The 23,200-nt window shown below is 38.9% G+C and overlaps 2 protein-coding genes and 1 pseudogene across 2 annotated transcripts in view; all 3 read left to right on the top strand.

Annotated features, from left to right (window-relative positions):
• The window catches only part of CFAP70 (cilia and flagella associated protein 70), an 86,926-nt gene extending 67,071 nt beyond the window's left edge, over positions 1–19,855 (top strand). Inside the window, exons 20-27 of the mRNA XM_060126370.1 lie at positions 778–936; positions 1,498–1,619; positions 3,086–3,238; positions 3,756–3,917; positions 4,593–4,682; positions 9,166–9,267; positions 18,148–18,195; positions 19,541–19,855. Of these exons, the coding sequence (XP_059982353.1) occupies positions 778–936; positions 1,498–1,619; positions 3,086–3,238; positions 3,756–3,917; positions 4,593–4,682; positions 9,166–9,267; positions 18,148–18,195; positions 19,541–19,621 (917 nt within the window). The 3' untranslated portion in view covers positions 19,622–19,855. The remainder of the gene's footprint in view (positions 1–777; positions 937–1,497; positions 1,620–3,085; positions 3,239–3,755; positions 3,918–4,592; positions 4,683–9,165; positions 9,268–18,147; positions 18,196–19,540) is intronic.
• LOC132507324 (ADP-sugar pyrophosphatase-like) lies at positions 11,747–12,401 on the top strand (annotated as a pseudogene).
• Positions 19,856–20,968: 1,113 nt separating the features above from the next.
• On the top strand, positions 20,969–22,600 carry MRPS16 (mitochondrial ribosomal protein S16). Its single transcript, XM_060125980.1, has 3 exons — positions 20,969–21,175; positions 21,610–21,870; positions 22,358–22,600. The coding sequence occupies exons 1-3, from the start codon at positions 21,163–21,165 to the stop codon at positions 22,489–22,491; spliced, it is 408 nt and encodes a 135-aa protein (XP_059981963.1). The 5' UTR covers positions 20,969–21,162; the 3' UTR covers positions 22,492–22,600.
• The last annotated feature ends 600 nt before the right edge of the window (positions 22,601–23,200 follow it).

Genomic DNA, 23,200 nt, shown 5'->3' with positions numbered 1-23,200 from the left:
TGGAATGTTTAAGAGCTTCAGCAAATTTTTTAACTTTTCTGTGGTTCACTTTGTTTAATGGAGCATAATAAGTATATCTCATAGTGTTGTGAAAAATAAATAAGATTGTACATTACAATCCTTAATATAATACCTGGCATATAGCCATGTTCATATATAACTACTTATGATGATGGTGATTTTTTTTTTTTCGGTACGCGGGCCTCTCACTGCCGTGGCCTCTCCCATTGCGGAGCACAGGCTCCGGACGCGCAGGCTCAGCGGCCACGGCTCACGGGCCCAGCTGCTCCGCAGCATGTGGGATCTTCCCGGACCGGGGCACGAACCCGTGTCCCCTGCATCGGCAGGCGGACTCTCAACCACTGCGCCACCAGGGAAGCCCGATGATGTGATTTTTGAACAGTGAAATAAAATAGAATTCCTGTTCTTAAAGGGTTTTAATATTATCTAAATATTAATCTTCTCCTCTGGATTCTTGAGATTCTAGGCTTAGCATATAGCTTTTGTAATAGGTATTTGTTTGACACTATCATGACTTGGGCTGGCAGAAGGGTTCGACTGGTGGTCATAGTGGCAGGAGCTGTGCTGTCTGTTTAGCTTGCACTCTTTAAATTATTCAGAAATATAAAAAATCTGCAAAACAAGTCTTTCCATGCAATATTTAGGGGTTATGTTTCCTATGCTTTGGAAATTAATTGTATTTATCTCCTGTAATAACCTTTTCATATACAATGTAGGAAGGTAGGTTTTTATCTCATTAAAATTTAATCTTTTTAGGACTAGGAGCTCCATTATCCATTCTAGATGAATTTCTTGATGAATCCTCTAACCTGCAGTCTGAGTCACATGAACCCATTTTGTCTGTACAGTCTCAGGATCCAACTACCAGCCAAAAACCATCCAACACATTTATGAAGGAGATACCATCAAAAAAAGGTAATTAGAATAAAGATTTCCACTTGGACGAAGGGGATAAACAAACTAGACAATGTTGAAAACTCTTTTGCTGACCAAAATGGCAATCTTAACTTGTTTGAAGTTGATTAGTTTATCTGTAATATTGTCTAAATTCCTTCATGTGAGGCTAGACTCTGAAATCCAGTCTCAGCAATGCAACTCTTTCTGTAGTGAGGATTTACATTTAGCTCAGAGAAGTAGCCAACTATAGACCTATGATTTTCTGGCAATGAATTTTCATTTTTACAGTATCTAAAGATTCAAAGTATCTACAAATCTGTTTCACATTCAGGAAGATCTGAATACTTTTTTTTTAAAAAAAAGCTTTTATTCATTCAGCTTGCATTTGGAACCACCAGTAGAATAACCTCGAGAACCTTTAAGATCTCCTTGGGGGCCATTACTGTAGAATAATCTATTGCTTTCAAGATTATAATTTCTCTCATATATTAGAGTAGAATACTCTCCCTGCTATGTGTCTGAGCTTCTGAATTTTTCCTTTATATCTAATTGTCTATTATTTTAATATCATATTTTCAGAAGCATCAGAATGTCAAGAGTCATCTACTTGTCTGCATCCCACCCTTTATAGTGTTTCCCAAACTCCTGCCACCATCTTCATGGAGACCATACGCTTCTTGATGAAGGTCAATGCTGTGCAGGTCAGAATATTTGAAAAAGGGCAAGTAGAGGGAAAGATTTTAATGAACTACTTATTCTGTCATAGTGATGTCTTCGCAAGCTTAACTGTGTATGACGCAGAAATCAAACATGCTTTGAGAGCACACTATAGACACAATGGAATAAACATTCAAACATGAACTACTCTCTGCAGAGAGCATCAGGAGACCTCACTGCAAGTCTGCTCCCTATAGAATACCAGCAAAGCAAAATCAGACTCTGAGTCATATGTAGCCTGATGTTACTTTATTGTGGGAACTCATGTTATGTGAGTGTTGGGGGTTCACAGGAGCCTAAGCACACCCTTCTTCCCTTCCAGGTTCTGAACCAATTGGAAACAGATACACAGTGCTATATGGGGGGATAAAAATACTAATTTTTTATTGATATAACTGGGCTGGATATGTGACTGGCCCCAGATTTGATTTACCCATGCAGTCACAGGTGGAACAGCTGGAGAATTGCTGTCTCCTCTCAGAGAAAAAGAGCATCCTGTAAGGTCTACCTACCACATAGGAAATGAGAAACATATCCATGAAGTGAGCAGTAAGAGAGAGAGCAAGATCCAGGAGGCAAGAGATTTGGCCCTCAACCTATAGAGTGCATGTGCCACTTGAGGGTGGGCAACTCAAGACAGGGCAAGAATTATGAACTAGGTGGGAGTGGGCCATGTTAAACAGGAGGCTTTAATATACTAACCTTTCACAATAGAGAAATAGTCTCTCTGTCTCCCTAATTAAATAAATCACTTTTCCCCCATGTCCAAGAGTCAGTATGCAGGTAGAGGGAACAGCTGCAGAGCCTCCCCGTCAGTATTTTCTTAAGAAGGTTTCATTATTAGTGGAAGTTTCTATATTATAGGCTGAGATGAGAACAAAGGGAGAAGAAGGGTTTCCCCTCTTCTTAGCAAGTACATATGACTTTGTCAAATTTGCAGGCCTTATATCATATTAAAACAAAGTATAGCCCAAAGTATAAAACTGGTGAACATAACAAATGCTTGAGAGTGTGTCAGAAACAAACATTTATGTTTCTAAGATCCTGAGTCTAGAATTTTAGAAAGGGAGGTTTTGTCTCACTCTAAGTTTCCGTATAAATACAAATGCCTGAAAATGTTACCTCGTATGAAAATGGGGTGGTTGATGAAATGCTTTTGTCTGCTACACAATAGGCTAAAACTCATCTAGTATGACTAGCAAGACCAGAATTATACAGTACTGTAGATAATTCACTTGGAAATGTTACTACATGAATAGCCTGGTAATGGAACCATGATATACTGAATGTTTATAATTCACCTCTAACCTTTTGAAATTGATAATCATTTCATTCTATAATATGTTTCTTATTATTTATTATCAGAGACATAATCTTCAACCATGAGAGCTATGGAATTGACAGCATACAGTCATTTACATGTTTCTTATAATCTGAGTTTTCCTTGCAGTATGTACACAGAGTGCTTGCACATGAGTTATTATGCCCTCATGGAGGCCCCAGCTGTGAGTATTACTTGGTGCTGGCCCAGACACACCTACTCAAGAAGGATTTTGCTAAAGCAGAGGAATACCTTCAGCAAGCAGCTCAGATGGACTACCTGGTAATAACTTTTGCTAGAGTGTCTTAAGTTTAGTTTGGAGAAGGGACAAGTAGGCCTTCTTAAAGGTGGTGATGCCATATCACAGGTAGATTTCTGGTTACCAGAGGTGGGGGTCATCAGCTGTCAGTAAACTCATTTATCTAATTTCCTTCCATTTGTTTTTCTTAATCAATCATGACTTTTACAAAGGACAGAGAAAGGATAAGGACAGCTCTTTAGCAGACACTTTATCTATTTCAAGTTTCCTGAACTTCTACTTTCTCATTGTGAACATTATCATGGTTATGCATGAATATTTTTCTTAATATTTTCCCCAAAGACAAAATGGCTTTGAAGAATGCAAGAAAAAAATGAGAGGGCAGTCCTAGAACAGTATCTCCCAGTGCAACTGAATGGCCCTCTTTCTAATTTGCAAAAGAACATGGACTTCATCTAAATTTAAATGTTAAACAAAGATCATTAATGTACTTTTAAATACCACCTCATCCCATGTACTACTTGTTCTTCACTTTCTTAGAACCCTAACGTCTGGGGCGTGAAAGGCCATCTCTATTTTCTGAGTGGAAATCATGCTGAGGCCAAGGCATGCTATGAGCGAACCATTAGTTTTGTAGTGGATGCTTCTGAGATGCACTTCATCTTCCTGCGACTGGGGCAGATATATCTGGAAGAGAAAGAGGTGAGGAATAGAGATAGGGAGTAACTATGTAAATCAGGTCATTGTCTGGGACCTGATTACAGTTCAAGCATTAACATCCATCTTTGTGGAGTAAGAATAGTAATATGATGATGACACTTTTACATCCAAAGGTAAAGTGACTTGCCCAACATCAGATAACCAGTAATTAATAGAAGCAGGATTCAAATCCAGGCAGTCTAATACTAGAGTCTGTGGTTTTAACCATTATGATACTAAAAAAGTTGTTAAGAACTCAGTAAGTGTTATTTTAGCTATTATTTTAGCTTTCTTTTATTAAAAGTAGTAGAAGCATTCTTAGCTTGACTTAACTAACAGAAAGGTACCACTCTGGTCAGGGATGTTGATAATGGGAGAGGCTATGCGTGTGTGGGGACAGTGGGTAAATGGAAAATCTCTGTTCTTTCCTCTCAATTTTGCTGTGAACATAAAACTTCTCTTAAAAAGTTGTCTTAAAAATATATATATTTTAAAAAAATATATATATATATAAAATATATTTAAATATATATATATATAAACATATATATACATAATCCAAGGACTCATCTAACTTAGATTGGTGTGGAGTACAATTACAGAAGCCTCATGGTTATCCTAGAAATGCAGTGTTTGAAGCTTCCAGATCAATAGCTTAGTGGTGCTTTCTTTCTACAGTACGAAAAGGCAAAGAAAACCTACCTGCAAGTCTGTAAGAGATCGCCTTCATGCCTTACCTGGCTAGGACTGGGAATCGCCTGTTATAAGGTAAGAGGATCAGGTCTTGAGACTAGCCTGTGTATACAGCTGACCTTGACTCCTTGGCCTTCCAGGTATCCTGGGAGTTTGGATGGTGGTAGGAAGGCTATCAGGGCAGTCTTCTCTAATGAAAAGTTGCTCTTCAAAGCTGTTCAGTAAACTGAAGGTCAATCTGAACTACAAAAATAAAACATTCTTTAAAAATCCCACAAAAACTGAAGCATGAAGCTATATAATAAAAAATTTCATGTTATTTGGTACATAAGCTTGTAATTTTATTATGTTATCTGGAAGAGAAAAGTGATATAGGATATAAAGAATCTACTCAATTAAATTAAAGAAACTAATTGATAGGCTCTGTGTCCCTTCTATATTCAGGAGGAGTTGCTACAGCTTCTGGTAGATCTTTTGTTCCACTGCCCCTATAAACTCTTTAGTCACCCTTCCCTCCTTTCCTCTAATCTTTGAAAGACGCATGCATTCTTCTGTTCTTGTCTAACTTCTTCACGTGTATTCTTGATTCTATCCCTCTCCTTTTCTCCTAATCCCTCACTTTCTTAATATTTTCTTTCTTTTGATTTACATTTTTAAGCTTTCCTTCCCAATCCCCTCTTTCCCTGTACTTTTCCCCTTCTTATTAAACAATAACAACAGTAACAACCTCCCTGGTTGTTACCCTTAACCAAAAGAATTGTTTACATTCCTTGTCTCCTATTCTCATTGCTGTTTTTTTAACCATAAAGGTAAAATATGATAGTTATAGAAATTTGGATGATACAAAATATGAAGAAAACATAAAAGTATCCATAATCCCCACCACTCAGTGATAACCACTATTAACATTTGAATGCATTTTCCTCCAGTCTTTTTTCGTACGTATGTGAAAGTAATTTTCTTTAAAGTTCTTTTGTTTATTTATTTATTATTTTTGGCTGCATTGGGTCTTCGTTAATGCATGCGGGCTTTCTCTAGTTGTGGCGAGCGGGGGCTACTCTTCGTTGCAGTGCGCGGGCTTCTCATTGCAGTGGCTTCTCTTATTGTGGAGCACGGGCTCTGGGCATGTGGGCTTCAGTACTTGTGGGACTCGGGCTCTGTAGTTGTGGCTTATGGGCTCTAGAATGCAGGCTCAGTAGTTGTGGCGCATGGGCTTAGTTGCTCTGCGGCGTGTGGGATCTTCCCGGACCAGGGCTTGAACCCGCGTCCCCTGCATTGGCAGGCGGATTCCCAGCTACTGCGTCACCAGGGAAGCCCTGAAAGTAATTTTAATGTATAAAATTGTAAATAATATATTTACTGCTTTGGAATCTTTTTTTCTACTTAACAGTATAGCATTGGTACCTTCTCACATAATCAAATAGTCTAAAACATAAATTTTGATAACTGCATGGTATTCCCTGGTTTGGATGCATAAGTAAGGTTATCATGTAATTTATCATACAAACCAGGACACTTCTGAGAATGAAAAGGGTGATATTAATAATTACACTGGGACACAGGTAGTGTCCCAGGCCAACCAGGACACATGATCACTTATATAGAAGCCATATGCCCCCACTCCACCTTCCCAGAAAGGATGTAAAACATCCGTAGCTGTTAGAAACCTAACAGCACTTTCAGAAGAACAAGAAACCAACAGTACAAACTACTCAGCATAAATCATGCTTCTATTTGTTTTAAGTAGCATAAAAAATATTTTCATTGATATAGAAACTCAAAAAAACTTGGGTTAAGTCCCACTGCTAAGGTATCCAAGTAATCTCTGCCCCTCAGTCAATGTTTTAGTCATGCTATACCTATGTGTGGATATACCATATCTATTTGACCAACCACTTATTGGACATGTCATTAGTTTCTACATCTATATATTATAAATAAAGCAGAAATAAACATTCTTAAGACATAAATCTCTGTGCTTAATTCTGTTATTTCCTTAGGATACATTCATAAAGAATGTAGAAAAAATTTTTAAGTATAGTGTCAACTCACTTTCTAGAAAGGCTGTAAACTGATGTATATTCTGCCAGGTGTGAGAGTCCCTTTTACTGTTAAGTCATCAACAATGGGCACTATCATTTTCCAATTTGATATATATCCTAATTTACATTTTCATCACTAATGAAGTTGAAATCATGTGAATTATCTGTTCCTTTCCCAGGTACCATTTATCCTTCAATTCCTTGCAATTAGGTGTATACCCCTTAACGCTTTGCTGAAACTTCTCTGATGGGGGCCCCCTATAACATCCTAATTGCCAGATGCAATAGACCCTCCGATGAAGTCTCTGTGGCACTTAACCCTGCTGACTGCCTCCTTCTTGAAACCCTCTCTTCCCTTGACTTCCACAATATTGCATTCACATCCTTCCAGTTCCGCGCCTTCCTCTCTGGTGTCCTTCTCAGGCTTTTTTTGCTGGCTCCTAGTCTTTTGCCCATCATAATTGTTGGGTCCTCCTGGGTTCTATAGCCAGCTCTTCTCCTGTCACCTTACTTCTTCTCCCTAAGAAATATCATGTACCCTAGTGGTCTTAACTACCAATTGTGCCCCAATGAATCCTAAAGCTTCAATTCATAACACTTTTCATGTTCTGACCCTTATATCAAACAATGTAATAGACAGCTCTATTTGATGGTCCCCCAGACACCTCAAAATGTACATATCCAAAATATAACCTAACTTATCTCAGAAGGATTCTCACATTCCTTAAGCCTGTACCTTCTCCTGTATTCCCTGTCTTAGTAAATGGGACTATAATGAATCCAGTCAACCAAGCCAGAAACTTAATAACTATCCTAGTCTAATTCTATTACTTTTAATTAGTCATCAAATATCCTATTGATTTTGTCTCCTAAATGTCTGTTGAGTCTACTGTCTCCTCTCCATCTGTGTTTTTACTGCTCTAATTCAAGCCTCATCCCTTCTTTACCTGCTAGGGTGTTCTCCTGTCCTCCCTCAATTCATCTCCTGCATTGTTACCAAAGTGGTCTTTAAAATATGCAAATACAAGGTTACTTCCCTATTTAAACTCCTCAGTGACTACCCCTTATTTCAGAATAATATTCAGATTTTTTTTGAATGATCTGGTCTCTTCCTAACTCCTTGGTCTTATCACTTCCTTTGTTTTCTCTCTTTTCTCTCTTCTCTCTCTCGCTTTCTCTCTGTCTCTCCCTTCCCTCCCTTCTCCAGCCACACAAGCATATTAAGAGTTTCCTGAGCATGCCATGCTCTCTGAAGCCTCTGTGCCTCTGTATATGAAGTTCCTCTTACCTGGAATGCCTTGAAGTATAGCTAACAAACTCCTATTTATCCTTCAGGATTGACTTCAGCAGTGTTTCTTCTCTGAAGCCATCCCTTAATCTCGGGGTACAATTATTCCTCTTTTCCTTTGTCCCTCCACTAGATTATTTATGTATATATATGTATGTATATATATACATGTATATATATGTATATATATATATGCTTTTATTATAGAAATGCTTATTTTCTATCAGAACTCTTTATGTGTTTGAGTTTTCATTTTGTCTTAATTTTTTACGTATCTGTCAGTGAATTCTTTGGGCAAAAGTTGTATTTTTTCTTTTTATTCTAAGTATCTGGCATACTGCCTGACACAGAGTAAAATAAATCCTTAGCAAGTATAGGTTGATTAAATAATGAATCAATATCTCTGAGACATTTAAAGTGTGGACCAAGGTATGGGCATTGCCGAAAGGCCATTCTTCATATTGTCTTGGGCCTAGAAACCAGTTATTTTATTTTCTAAAACATGAAAAATGAAGAACGATTTTACTGGGGAGAGAGAGGTATCTTATCCTTTCCTTAGGTGGCCTTTTGGAAGATTTTACAAAACAGACTCACAGTATTAGGGAGCAGCAATGATATCCATGTGCCCAGAGCTCAGGGAATGCCCTAGAATCTCTGAATGTTGTATTGATTGCTCAAGATTGTGCTGTCAATAACTAATATTAGGGGAAAGAGAAGCTTTCTAAACAATAGTATTTTGATGGGCTAATAGGACTTTAACTTAAAAAAGGGATGTACAATGTAAAACTACAAATGTATCTGACAGCCCACTGTGTATGGGGAAATCACTGAATGAGGCACACATGATAGTGAATACTTCTGGTTTTCCAACCCTGGCACCTGAAGTTCTATGGTTCATGGATGCCCTGATGGGCCTGCTATAGAGAGAAGGAAGAAGAGAGGGGTGTAACTCAAGAGCCCAGCAGGCAGGGCTCCAGATTCCTGTACCTGACTTTCTAATCAGAGCAGTTCTACTTTTAACTCATTCATATATTGTAACACCACCACATATGATTTTGTTTGAAGAAAGAGTTCTGTTGCTAAAAATTTTTTAAGTTGAAAATTATTAGTATGGGTCACATATATCAATATTATTTGGACATAGCATTTTCAGCTAAACAGATTCCAGCTGGCTTAAGTGAAAACTACTTTGACTTAACAAATCACGTTATCTTCTTTTTCTATCAAGCTGGATGAGCTCACAGAGGCTGAGGATGCTCTCTCTGAAGCCAATGCACTGAACAACTACAATGCTGAAGTATGGGCATATCTGGCCCTGGTCTGCCTGAAAGTGAGTAATTATTATCCTTACACAATGCCCTTGTAGAGCAGAGGGGTGAGGGACCAAGTAAAGAAAGAGATAGTGGGAAGGCGACCAATGCATGATAGTTGAGGTTTGATGAGCTTCAGATGTGGTCATTATACTGATGATGAAGGAGAGTTCATGTCTGGGAAGCCTCTACTTAGGATGTGCTTGAAAATCATATACTTAGGTGTGTTTGTCTGGAAAGGAGATTCTAAAAATGGGAATGAGGCATTTGGGTTTGGTGGTCTCAGGTGAGTGGTAATGGGGTGGATTGGGGTTGACCGTCAGTGGGGGTTTCAGATGGGGTGGGCTCCCTGTGGCACTTTTGAGCTGCTCAGCAGGCCTCAGCCCAAACCACACAAACTAAGCCCAGCCCAGTGTGTGCCCTGACTCAAGATGAAGGAGCATGTACAGATCAGATCTTGGTCTGGGGTTGCAGTTAGGAGATGTGCAAGGGCTGTGCAGTGGGATGGCAGATTAGACTTGGGGAAGGTGAGAGATTCTCCTTCTGCCCTCCTCAGCACCACTCTGCCTGCCTTCACTCTCATGTTTAGGACCTCAAGTCTGGGATTGTATAGTCATCCTATTTATGCTCTGGATCTACAAAAATGTCATATATGGTCTAGAAAACTATATAAGAATCTAATGATAAAAAGAAAGGCAAAGTAGACTATAAGGGTGTAGCCATAAATGAATTACCAACAATAGGAACAACAGAAATCTAATAGACTGAAGTTATTTTCCCAAAAGGTCCCATCATTTAAAAAATGCACCTGATGCTATGAAGCATCTTCTTTGTAATTGTCTCTAAGATTTTTCTTTGAGACCAGAATTCAGACAGATGGTTTAGCTATTCAGACACATAGTTTAGATATTTACCTGATACTAATCAGGAAAGACATGGTATTTATATTTTAAATGTATTTAATTATATTTAATGACCTGAGTTCCTTTTTCATTAAAGTTGTTTTCCTTTTAAAAAAATTTAAAATGGGAGTGATATTGTATCAGAATGTAACAAGGTCAAAGACCAGCAAAGGAGATACTCTACTAGTGTTTCTGAATCATTCCATCCTGTTGAACTGCTGGCTGAGGGTGCTTATCCTTGAAATAGATGGGAAATTGTGTGCGTGTGTGTAATTGTGGGAATTTGTGATAGCTGCTTTACCTATAGAAAGTAACCCTCCCATAATTAAAATAACTTGCTTCAATAACTTGCACATTAGCCTAAGATTCAAATTGGGAATAAAGAGAGTGGCCCTCAGTTTTCCATTGGCCAATACAACACAGAACTGACAGGGAATATTGTGATTATAAGAGAAACTAACAGAATAAAAATTACTGGACTTTCTCTTGGGAGTAAATATCAATATGAGAAATACCTGAGTTCTTACCCCAGCTGTGCCACAACTAGCTGTGGGATACTGGGGAAGTTACTTAAACTTGCTGGGCCTCAGTTTCTTCATCTTTAAACTAAAAGGGTCAAAATGGAAGATTTTAATACACTTCTCTCAGAAACTGCTAGATCAAATAGGGAAAAAATTAAGGATGTGTAAGATTTGAATAAAACAACAAGGTTGAGCTCAAACACTAATTATATAGCCCTGTACTTACTCATAGAATACATATTCTTTTGAAGCACAAGTGAATTATTCATAAAGGTTGACCATATGCTAGACCACAAAGAGAGCTTCAATGAATACATGTAGATCACACTTCAGTAAAATTATAAATCAACAACTAAAAGATAGGCCAAAAGACTCACATACATTTGTAAACTTAAAAAGATGTTTCTAATTAATTCATAGATCAAAAAGAAAATCGTATACAATTTCTTTTGGTAGGTAGAGTTCTAAAGATGACCTCCCCCAAGATTATTTCCTGAAACACCGATATACCACAAAACAAGCCCCAGCAAATTTAAGAGGATAGAAATTATATCAAACATTTTTTCCAACCACAGTGGTATGAAACTAGAAATCAACTATAGAAAGAAAAATGGGAAAAAGAACAAACACGTGTAGACTAAACAGCATGCTACTAAAAAAGCAATGGGTCAATGATGAAATCAAAGTGGAATTCAGAAAATACCTCGAGATAAATGAAAATGGAAACACAACTTTCCAAAATCTATGGGACGAAGCAAAAGCAGTTCTAAGAGGGAATTTCATAGCAATATAGGCCTTCCTCAAGAAACAAGAAAAGTCTCAAATAAACAACCAAATCTACCACCTAAAAGAATTAGAAAGAGAAGAACAAACAAAGCCCAAAGTCAGTGGAAGGAAGGAATTAATAAAGATTAGAGAGAGCAGTAGCACCACATCTCCTCAGACTATGGCCCCAGACCCATGCTTTCACCTCCCCCCACCCCCCCCAGCCCAAAGGAGTACCGATCCCTTTGTCCCATGCCTGGGAGTAGCGTGAACTTCTTGCCTGCGGACTATAAAGACTAACTAGTTTGAAAATGGGAAAACTAGAACCAGCAGATTCTTCTCAAAACACCAGTCTATTATTTCAGAAGAGTTAATTTCAGAAGGAACCTGGGTCAGGCTTGATAAAACAACTGACAGGGATCTTACTGGTAAAACAAGAACTTGGGAAACTGTGAGGTGGACAACTAGGAAAGGACAGTCTGCTGATGGTGTGGCCGGTTATCCCAGTGCTTCAAAGAACCCTTCATTATGAATGTATCATTCTGGTAAAGCAGTTCTGACCACCACTGGGAGGCTACTGCTTAGAATTCCCCGTGGTCTCATTGATGACAGCGAAAGCCTAGAAGCAGCTGCTCTTTGGGAGCTAGAGGAAGAAACTGGCTATAAAGGAGATGTTGCTGAATGTTCTCCAGCTGTATGTATGGATCCAGGTTTGTCAAATTGTACCACACACATCATGACCATAACTATCAATGGAGATGATGCTGAAAACCTAAGGCCTGAGCCAAAGCCAGGAGTTGGAGAATTTGTGGAAGTAATTTCCTTACCAAAGAATGACCTGCTGAAGAGACTTGATGCTCTGGTAGCTGATGAACATCTGACAGTAGACGCTAGGTCTATTCCTATACTCTGGCATTGAAACGTGCAAAGATGAAGCCATTTGAAGTGCCCTTCCTGAAGTTTTAAGGCCAAAGGACAGCGGCCATGTTTTTGTAAAAAGAATCACCAGACCCCCTTCGCTAAGACTTTGTATTCAGCTTAGTTTTAATGTAGGTTTGAAATGAGCTTTTTCATAAAATAAAAGCAACACCAAATGCAAAAAAAAAAGATCAGAGATGAAGTAAATAAAATAGAGATAAAAAATAATAGAAAAAATCAATGAAACCTAGAGTTGGTTTTTTGAAAAGATAAACAAAATTGATAAACCTTTAGCCAGGCTTACCAAGAAGAAAAGAGAGAGGACCCAAATAAACAAAATAAGAATGAAAAAGGAGAAATAACAACTGATACCACAGAGATACAAAAAATCATAAGAGGATAGTATGGACAGTTATATGCCAACAAACTGGACAAACTAGAAGAAATGGGCAAATTTCTAGAAACATACAACCTGCCAACACTGAGTCCAGATGGAATAGACAATCGGAACAGACTGATAACTAGAATTGAAATTGAATTTGCAATTTAAAAATCTCCCAGCAATGAATTGGGAGATTGGGATTGACATATATACACTAATATGTATAAAATAGATAACTAATAAGAACCTACTGTATAAAAAATAAAATAAAATTCAAAAATTAAAAAAAAAACTCCCAGCAAATAAAAGTCCAGGACCAGACAGCTTCACAAGGGAATTCTACAAAATAAATAAAGAAGAACTAATACCTATCCTTCTCAAACTATTCCAAAAAATTTAAGAGAGCAGAACACTCCCAAATTCATTCTGTGAGGCCACCATTTACCCTGAGATCAAAACCAGACAAAGACATTACAAAAAAAGAAATTACAGGCCAGTATCTTTGATGAATATAGGTGGAAATGTCATCAACAAAATATTAGCAAACCAAATCCACCAATGTATAAAAAGGATCATACACCACCATCAAGTTGGATTTATTCCAAGGTCACGAGGATGGTTCAACTTTTGCAAATCAATCAATGTAATATACCAAATTAACAAAAGGAAGGTTAAAACTCCCATGATAATCTCAATAGTTGCAGAAAAATCATTTGACAAAAGTAAACATCCATTCATGATAAAAACTCTCATCAAAGTGGGTATAGAGGGACTATATCTCAACATAATAAAGCCCATTTATGACAAACCCACAGCCAACATCATACTCATTGGTGAAAAGCTAAAAGTCTTCCTGCTAAATTCAGGAATAAGGCAAGGATTCTCACTCTTGCCACTTCTTTTTTTTTTTTAATTGACATATAGTTGATTTACAGTGTTGCGTTGTTTTCTGGTGTACAGCAAAGTGATTCTTTTTCATAATCTTTTCCATTGTAGTTTATTACAAAATATTGAATATAGTTCCCTGTGTTATACAGGAGGACATTGTTGTTTATCTATTTTATATATAGTAGTGTGTATCTGCTAATCCCTCACCCACATCTTTCCTTTTGGTAACCATAAGTTTGTTTTCTATGTCAGTGAGTCTGTTTTGTAAATAAGTTCATTTCTACAATTTTTTAGATTCCACATATAAGCGATATCATATGATATTTGTCTTTCTCTGTCTGATTTACTTCACTTAGTATGATAACCTTGGGGTTCATCCATGTTGCTGCAAATGGCATCATTTCATTTTTTTATGGCTGAGTAATATTCCATTGGAGATAGATAGATAGATATCACATCTTCTTTATCCATTCATCTGTTGACAGACATTTAGGTTGCTTCTGTGTCTTGGCTACTATAAATAGTACTGCTATGAACATTGGGGTGCATGTATCTTTTCAAATTAGAGTTTTCTCCAGATATATGCCCAGAAGTCGGATTGCTGGGTCATATGGTAACAAGGTATGCTGAAACTACTGATGAATGCTTAAGGAGGAAGAAGATATTTACATAGTCTCAAGTATTTCACAACAAGATATTTATTAATTACAAGGGGGAACACAGTAATGCCATAGTAGAAAAACGTGGCAGATAACCATCTAAACAAATAATCAAGGTTACCATCACCATTATTGGGATAAACAGCATGTGCCTCCTAATATAGAACGCACTGAGGGCAACACAACAGTGTTTTTGAGGTATTCCTGCTAAAAGTTCATAACCTGATATAATCATAAAGATACATCAAACACTAATTGAGGAATATTTTACAAAATTACTGCCCTATAATGTTGAGAAATTCCAATATCATGAAACAAAAAGAATCAAGAACTACTCCCAATTAAAAGAAACTGAAGACATGAATACTGAGTAAAAGGCATGATCCTGGATTTTCTTTTGCTATAAAAGATATTACTGGGGCATTTGGAAAAATCTAAATGAAGTCTACAGATTAGATAATAGTATTATATTTGTACTAATCTCATGATTTTGATAATTGCACTGTGTTTATGTAAGAGAATGTCCTTGGTTTTAGGAAACACATACTGAAGTCTAAAATTGCATCGTGTTTGCAATTTACTCTCAAATGGTTCAGGAAAAGTTAAAATATATACTTATGTATCATGTACACATGTATATGTGTGTGCATGTGTGTATATACAGAGAGGAGAGAACTATTCTTGTAACTTTAATCTGAAATTATGTCAAAATTTAAAAGATAATTCATTAAGATAACATAAATTAATACCACGCTACACACCCATTAGAATGGCTTAAATGGAAAAGACTGGCAATTTTTTTTTTTAATTTTTTAAATTTAATTTTATTTATTTTTGGCTTCATTGGGTCCTTGTTGCTGCACGTGAGCTTTCTCTAGTTGCAGTGAGCAGGGGCCACTCTTCGCTGCGGTGCGTGGGCCCCCCACTGCGGTGGCCTCTCCTGCTGCGGAGCACGGGCTCCAGGCGCACAGGCCTCAGTAATTGTGGCCCGTGGGCTCAGTAGTTGTGGTGCACGGGGCCAAGTCGCTCCGCGGCATATGGGATCCTCCCGGACCAGGGCTCGAACCCGTGTCCCCCGCACCGGCAGGCAGACTCCCAACCACTGTGCCACCAGGGAAGCCCAAGACTGGCAATTATTGACAGGGATGTGGAGAAACCGGAATCCTTATACATTGCTGGCGGGATTGCAAATTAGTACACCACTTTGGAAAACAGTTTCGCAGATTCTTAAAAAGTTAAATACATACTTGCCATATATCCCAGCAATTCCACTTCTTGGTATCTAGTCAAGAAAAGTGAAAACATATGTCTACACAAAGATTTCTCTATTTCATTACAGCATTTAATAATCGGTAAAGACTGGAAACATTCCAAATGACACATCAGTGAATGGATAAACAAAATATGGTATATTTATACAATGGAATACTATTAAGCAATAAAAATGAAATTCTGATTCATGCAACAATATGGATGAACCTCAAAAATATTATGCTAATTAAGAGAAGGCACAAAAGACTGTATATTATATGATACCATTTATATGAAATTAGGAAAATTATAGAGATGAAAATAGATCAGTGATTCTAGGGCCAAGGGTTGGAATGGGCATTGACTGAAAACAGGCACGAAGAAACTTTTGGGGAGTAATAGAAACCTTCTAAAACTGGATTGTGGTGATGGTTGCACAGTTGAACCTTAAAATTAGTGAATTTTATGGTACATATATTATACCTCAATAAATCTATTTTTAAAAGATTAAACAGGGTGTCCCTGGTGGCGCAGTGGTTGAGAGTCCGCCTGCCGATGCAGGGGACACAGTTCGTGCCCTGGTCCGGGAAGATCCCACATGCCGCGGAGCGGCTGGGCCCATGAGCCACGGCCGCTGAGCCTGCGCGTCCGGAGCCTGTGCTCCGCAACGGGAGAGGCCCGCGTACCGCAAAAAAAAAAAAAAAAAAAAAAAAAAAAATTTAAACAGCCCACCAAAATGAGGAATAAATGGAGTGACTGTTCAATAAATAGTGGTGGAGTCATTGGCTATCCATATGAAAAAAAAAGTAGTCATTACTTCACCCCCCCACCCCACCCCCCCACACACACTATTCCAGCTGGTTTAAAGGTCTAAATCCTAAAACTTTAGACTCTTTAGAAGAAAATATGGAGGATACCTCTTTGCCCTTGGGTGTGCATGGTTTCCTTATGACTATAAAAGCACAAGACAAAGATAAAAATATCAATAAATTAACAACTTTTAAACTGGAAATTCATGTACAACAAAAGGCACTAAAATAAAGCTTAAGGACTTTATTATAAATACTTGCAGCATTTATAACTAATAAAGGATTAATATCCAGAATATATAAATATTTCCTACAATAAGAAAAAAACCCTACACACAATCTGATTGAAAAATGGTCACAGGATAGGAATATATAATTTGCTGAAGTGGAAATTGTAAAAGTCAATAAATATAAGAAAAGAAGTTCTGCTTCACTAGTAACCATGAAAATGCAATTTATAATTATGTGACAGAAATTCACACCCATAAGATTAGGAAAAATTAGTTTGATATTACCAACATTGATAAGGATTGTCCTAATTGCTAGTGGATGTTAAGTGGTACAACTACTTTGAAGTGCAATATGGCGTTATTTAGTCACATTCATATCTACAACTTAGCAATTTTATATATAGATACATTCCTAAGGAAAATACCAGAAAACATGAACAAGGATGTTTACTGAAGCATTTTACATAACAAAACAAAAAATTCTTTTTCAAAATTTTGCCTGTTCTGGATCCTTCCATCCTTTGGGTCTCTGCCTCCCTATGACAGAAGTGAAACAAAAGTAATAATGATAGGAAAGGAAGATGTACTGGAAAATGCCCCTGGAATTCAGTGAACTTCAGGTAGGAACACTTGAAAGTTTAAATATTTTAGGAAAGTCTTTACGGTAATGAAGTCTTCTGTGAACTAGTAAAAATTTACCATGGACTAGCACTAATCAGAGAATTGGACTTGATATTCTCTAAATTCCCTTCTAACCTGAACAGTCTGTGGTTCTCATATTTATGTATTTAAAATTTCTGAAGTGACTCAATACTGCAGCTAATTTGTTATGCACAAGCTTATGAAATATACTAGTGAAATCATATTATTCTCATTTAAGTCCTACATGATTACTTCATACAAGAAATAACTAGGAGAAGTAGTGTTCTCACCTCATATCCAGATCTTCATGGAAGTAATTGCAGTATCTGCTTTTTCTAATGCATACAGACAGGATAAATGGTAGTAGTTAAAAACCTGGACTCTGGAGCCAAGCTGCATTGTTTTAAAACCTGGCTCTTCCACTTATTAGCTTCATAACCCTGGCAAGTTATTTATCCTCTCTGTGCCCAGGTTTCTCTATCTGTAAACTGGGAACTATAGATACTAGTGGCATGTAAATATCAATAGTATATTGATACAATATAAATATAAATAATAGTGGTATGTATGAAAGTAAAGCACTTTAAAAATGTAAACAATTAAAAACAATGTAAACTACAAAGCAAGCACTATGTAAGTGTTAGCTGTTATTAACAGAATAGCTTCAATCCTGAGAGTAACAAATGACTCATGGTGCTTTCAGGAAAAAAAAAAAGAGAGGTCAAGTTGTCTTTAAGCTTTTTGAAATGAAGGAGGGATATATATATTATATATATATGAGCATCTGCTTTTCCCTACCATCTTTCATTTTCCTGCTTCCCACTTTGAATTCAGAGGTTCTTAACTAAGAAGGTATAAATCCTCTGCTTATGTACTTTCCCTTCATAATATTTATGATATGTCCTCATCACCAGGCGGTGCTCTTTTTTTCAGGCTGGACGGCAACTGGAAGCTGAGCAGGCCTACAAGTACACGATGAAGGTATGATGCAGATACCTCTGCTGTTCATACTGTACTGAGGTTGGTAAACTGGAGGGAAGGTGCTGGCTTAATTCAGGACTTGACTTTACAGCATTTCATGATATGAATATTTTTCTAGAGGATTTTCTTACCGTCTTTGGCCATTATCATGGGGCTGCTGGGTTTGGAATAAAACCCCACATATTACCATGCGGGATCTTTTGTTAACCTCCCTGGGCCTCATTTTCCTCACATATAAAATGAAGGTGTTGCTCTAGTCCAGGGGTCAGCAAACTTTTTCTGTAAAGGGCAAAACAGGAAATATTTTAGGCTTTGTGGGCTACATGGTTTCTATTGTAACTACTACTCTTCCCTTGTAGTGCAAAAACAGCTATAGACAATACACCAACTAATGAGCATGGCTGCATTTCAAATAAAATTTTACTTACAAAATAGGCAGCAGGCTGGATTTGGCTCATGAGCAATTGCTTGCCAACCCCTGGTCTAGTCTATCAGTTATGATTGCAAGTAATTTGACTTGGAAGACAGTGGCTTAAACAAATTAGGAGTTTTATTTTTCTCATCTAATGAAAAGTCCAGAATTGGTACCACAGTGTCATCAGAGACCCAACCTCTTTCTTTCTGCTTCACCAATCATAACATGCAGTTTCCATCCCTCATAGTTGCAAGACAGCCATTGTAGGTCCAGCTATCATATCCATGTTTCAGGCACAATAAAGAACAAGGCAGGGAAAGGACAAAGGGACCATGCTAGCTATTTCACCTCCCTTTAAAGAGATATGACTTTACCTTACATTTCATTGGCAACAACTGAAATTACCCCTAGCTGCAAGGGAAGCAAGAAATGTGGCTTTTTAGTTGGTTACATTGCTGCCCTGGAAAGAAATGATTTTGTTAGTAAAAGAAGGGAGAGAGTGGGTTTTCAGTAGGCGACTAGATGTGTCTACTACACATCTAGATTTTAAAATTAAAGTCTAATGTCTTTGATTCCTGTGTCTTTCATTCCTTTCTCTCACTTGCCAAATAGGAACATTATTCATTAGTTAAGATATATTGGGTGATAAGGTAAACAGTTTTAAAAATAAACTTTAAGTTATTTTACAAAAACATACACAAATTGTGAGTGTTCATACCACGTGATGAATTTTCATAAAGTGAACACATCCATGTAACCAGCACGATGTTTTGAGGTCTTTTTAATGGAGTTATTGTGAAATAGAGAATACAGGAAGAGTCAATTCCATCCTGAGGAACTATGTTCTTTAGCTGTGGTTCCGCAAAAGTGGGGTCTCCACATAGGTATATCAGGTATGACATGTGTCCTTCCCTTCCTCCTCTCATGCAGCTGAAATTGAAAGATGAGAGTCTGCTTGCAGAGATCCACATGGTACAGGAGACAGTTGGCTTTGGAAATCCATCTTTCTGACATCCTTCCACCTGAAGAATTTTCTGTATGGGACACTGAGCTCCTTTCCTTCCCAGAGAAATTATACCCTGGATGTTTCACCATATGAGGGCTTGGGATAAAGAAAAAAGGATCTTCAGCACAAACTGAAACCCATTCACTTATTTCCATTGGCTATCTTACTGGATGTCTATGTTACTGGATGTTTTAGTGGTTGACAGTAAACTGGATGGCAATAAAAAAATCTAAATAAGAGATTCAGAATTCATCAGTTAAGGTATACTGAGGTATATATAAGAATATAACTCTGTGTGTGTGTGTGTGTGTGTGTGTGTGTGTATAAGTAAGGTATAGTAGCTTCATTATTAGGGTTTCTGGTGAAAGCTTATCAGGATCACTCCTGAAAGAGGTCAACTGCTAAGGTCGTTGGCCAGGTTCACTTACTGGAACTTGGGAATTAAGGCATCATTTCTAAGGTGGGCGGAAAGGAAGAATGCTGTGCTGGGTCACTGCATTAGAGCAAAGAGCATATGAGTTGGCCAGATCCTTTGGATCCAACAGTGAACAGAGAAGCTTAATAGACTGGTCTTTGCTGAAGGTATCTTCATGGATCTAAATCACAAGGGCTCCATGAAGAGTCCATTACCCTATAACAGATGCAAAACTCCTCACAACGGAGGCCATTTATTCTAGGGCTAGAGATGACAAAGGAACCATACCTCACCCCTGTCCTCCGGATCAGTTTACAGCAAAACCAGAAATAAAGGCTCCCCTCCTTCATTTTTTAAAGGAGGCGGTTGAGATAACAGGAGGGAGGTAGAGCAGGAGGGAAGGTGAGAGGCATATTAGTAAACACAGAACGGTAAAATCAACTCTACATTCATTTATAGTCCTTCTACTCTCAGTCCTAACACTACCTCCTTTATGAAGTCTTCCTGAGGCACAAAGGAATTATCAGGTTCACTTTCTCTTCCGCTCACTCCAGGACTGTGTACTGACCACCCCTAGTTACTCTGGTGTAACCTCACCATCTCCCCTACCAGACTGTCAAGCTTCCTGGGGGCAGGGACAGCGCATCTTTGCGTTCTCGGCAGCTCGCCTTGGCCCTAACTGGTGCTCGGAAAGTTTGCTGGAAGGATGGATTTGTGGAGCACTTTAGCACTTCTTAGCCGCTCCCAGGACTGTCCACTACTCCTCCCTCTGGCAGGAACCCAAAGGCCAGTGAGGGCCGGGAGACACCACAGGGCGCTTCTCGCACTTACCCGGCCCCAAACTGTAGCTCCCCTCCTTTGCGGCAGTTGAGGTACGTTAGGTTCCACTGTGTTGCGTTACGGGAAGTGTAGGGGCGAAAAGCGGAAGAGGCGGGGCGAGTGGGCCGTTCGCTTCCGGCACCGAGGCGCCCGGCCTGGGGTCGCGGAGCTTGGAGGCCGGCCATTCCTCAACGCTGACCTTTCCTGGCTGTCCTCCGCGCCACCGAGGCGGTAGAGCGGATCCGCGCGGGAGGCGAGAAGCTCCGAGGCGTCGCAGCTGGTGCACAGGCCCCGGCGCCTGCCGGCTGCGCTATGGTCCAGCTCAGTGAGTGATGGGGGCCCCGGGAGACCTTAAAGGCGGTCGCCGGGGGTAGAGGGCGTGCGGGACTGGGTGGAGCGGCGCTCTCGTAGACGAGCTAGAGGCAACCAGTACCTGAAACTGCACACTTTTGACCCTCTCCTCAGTGGTTTTCTTGTTTTGTTTTTAAGTTTTCGCGGAAACCCTATGAGATAAACGGCATCAATTTTATAAATGAGGCAGCTGGACTCCGACATGGTCCAGAGCCAGTGTTGAGTGCGTTGGGGGATGGCTGGAGTGCATAAGAGGAGTTTCACAAAGAAACGGTATCTAAGTCAGATTGACAAGAATTGGTTGGAAGTAAGGACCTTTCAGTGGAGGAAGGGGACTCATTTCATCTATCTCATTTTGTCGGTTTTGTGCCCTCGATTCTTGTGTCTTAACCACTTATTTGTCTACAGGTACTCTGCTCTGCAAGGCCTACCATGGAGGCCACTTAACTATCCGCCTTACCCTGGGTGGCTGTACCAACCGGCCTTTCTACCGCATCGTGGCTGCTCACAACAAGTGCCCCAGGGATGGCCGTTTCGTGGAGCAGCTGGGCTCGTATGATCCACTGCCCAACAGTCATGGAGAGAAAATCGTTGCTCTCAACCTGGACCGGATCCGGCATTGGATTGGCTGTGGAGCCCACCTCTCTAAGCCTGTGGAAAAGCTTCTCGGTAACTCAGCTCTAGCCTTACCTCTCTGAGGGGATTTTAAATTGAAATCAGCTCCAAGATGATGGGAATTAAGAACGATTTTCATTATCTCCAGGCTAATCAGGACTGGAGTGAGAACTGAAATTGATCTGATTGCCATTTTGAATCTGGAGATTCCTTTTGTAGACTCCTTTATGAGACTTTCTGGATGACTGAGATTTTATGCTAAAAAATGGGAACGGTGTGTCTTGAATGGCTATCTGTCAGTTCTTTTTTGTTTCCAAGTAAGGAAAATAGTGTTAGGAACTAGACAACATCCACTGTGACCTTGCAGTAAACGGAAGGAAGTGAGTTGGGGGAAGAGGTAAAACATTTTGTTGAGTGAGGAACTTGATTTGAATCTATGTTCTAGATCAGGTCTCTGTTAGACCTCAGTTCAGTGATGCTGAGTTCCCAGGGAAACATTAGCTTGTATTGTTATAATGAATGAAAATACTGTTACTTTTAGGTCTTTCTGGCTTTTTCCCTCTGCATCCGATGGTGATCACAAATGCTGAGAGGCTGCGACGGAAACGGGCACGAGAAGTCCTCTTAGCGGCTCAGAAAACAGATACAGAGGCTACAGAAACAAAAGCAAACTGACTTCAGTGATCATAGCACTGGGAACAAGGTCGAAGTCCTCTTAAAATATTTGTGCAGATCTCTTAGTTTTATTATATTTAGAGGTCAATAAATGGAATTTTTTAAGTCATCCATGGTATTCTGGCCTGACCTGAACAGGGCCCAGGGAGAGGTTTGTTCTTGACTGACATAAAGCTGGGTATAGGTACTAATTAGCTTTTTCAGCCTTCATCTGGGGAAAGACAGTGGCTGTGGGGTGGATTGGACTCTGGGTCTCTTGGACAACTTTACAGCCTGCTACCTTCCAGGACTTCCCTGTGTTTCAAAGTCCCCAACCAGCATGTCTGTGTCCTATCCAACTAATTCCTACTTTAGTCATTTATGGTCATCCCACCAGCTCAGGAACACAGTTATTTCACTTACTGTTTTTGTAATTGCAGATTTACATTGTCTTGTAAATGCAAAATTTCAGATTTACAAAGGTAGGTTTGTTATGAGCTTTTAGGCTCTAACAACCTGCTTTTTAGGAATAACTGGAAGAAAGATAATATTGTAAAGTACCCACATACATTTTAGGCCTTTTCCGTGCAAGGTTATTTGTGAGAATTATAAGATATCATGAAATTAAGTAGGATTATCTCGTTTATAGGAGTGGAAGCTGAAGTTCAGCAGTAGAAACTTGCCCAAGGCCACATAGTTTTAATATTGGGCAGAGCTAAGAGTCAGACCC

Source organism: Lagenorhynchus albirostris, chromosome 16, assembly GCF_949774975.1.
Source record: "Lagenorhynchus albirostris chromosome 16, mLagAlb1.1, whole genome shotgun sequence".
Taxonomy (NCBI): domain Eukaryota; kingdom Metazoa; phylum Chordata; class Mammalia; order Artiodactyla; family Delphinidae; genus Lagenorhynchus; species Lagenorhynchus albirostris.
The sequence above is the reverse complement of the archived record's forward strand: the minus strand, read 5'-3'. Positions and strand labels throughout refer to the sequence as shown.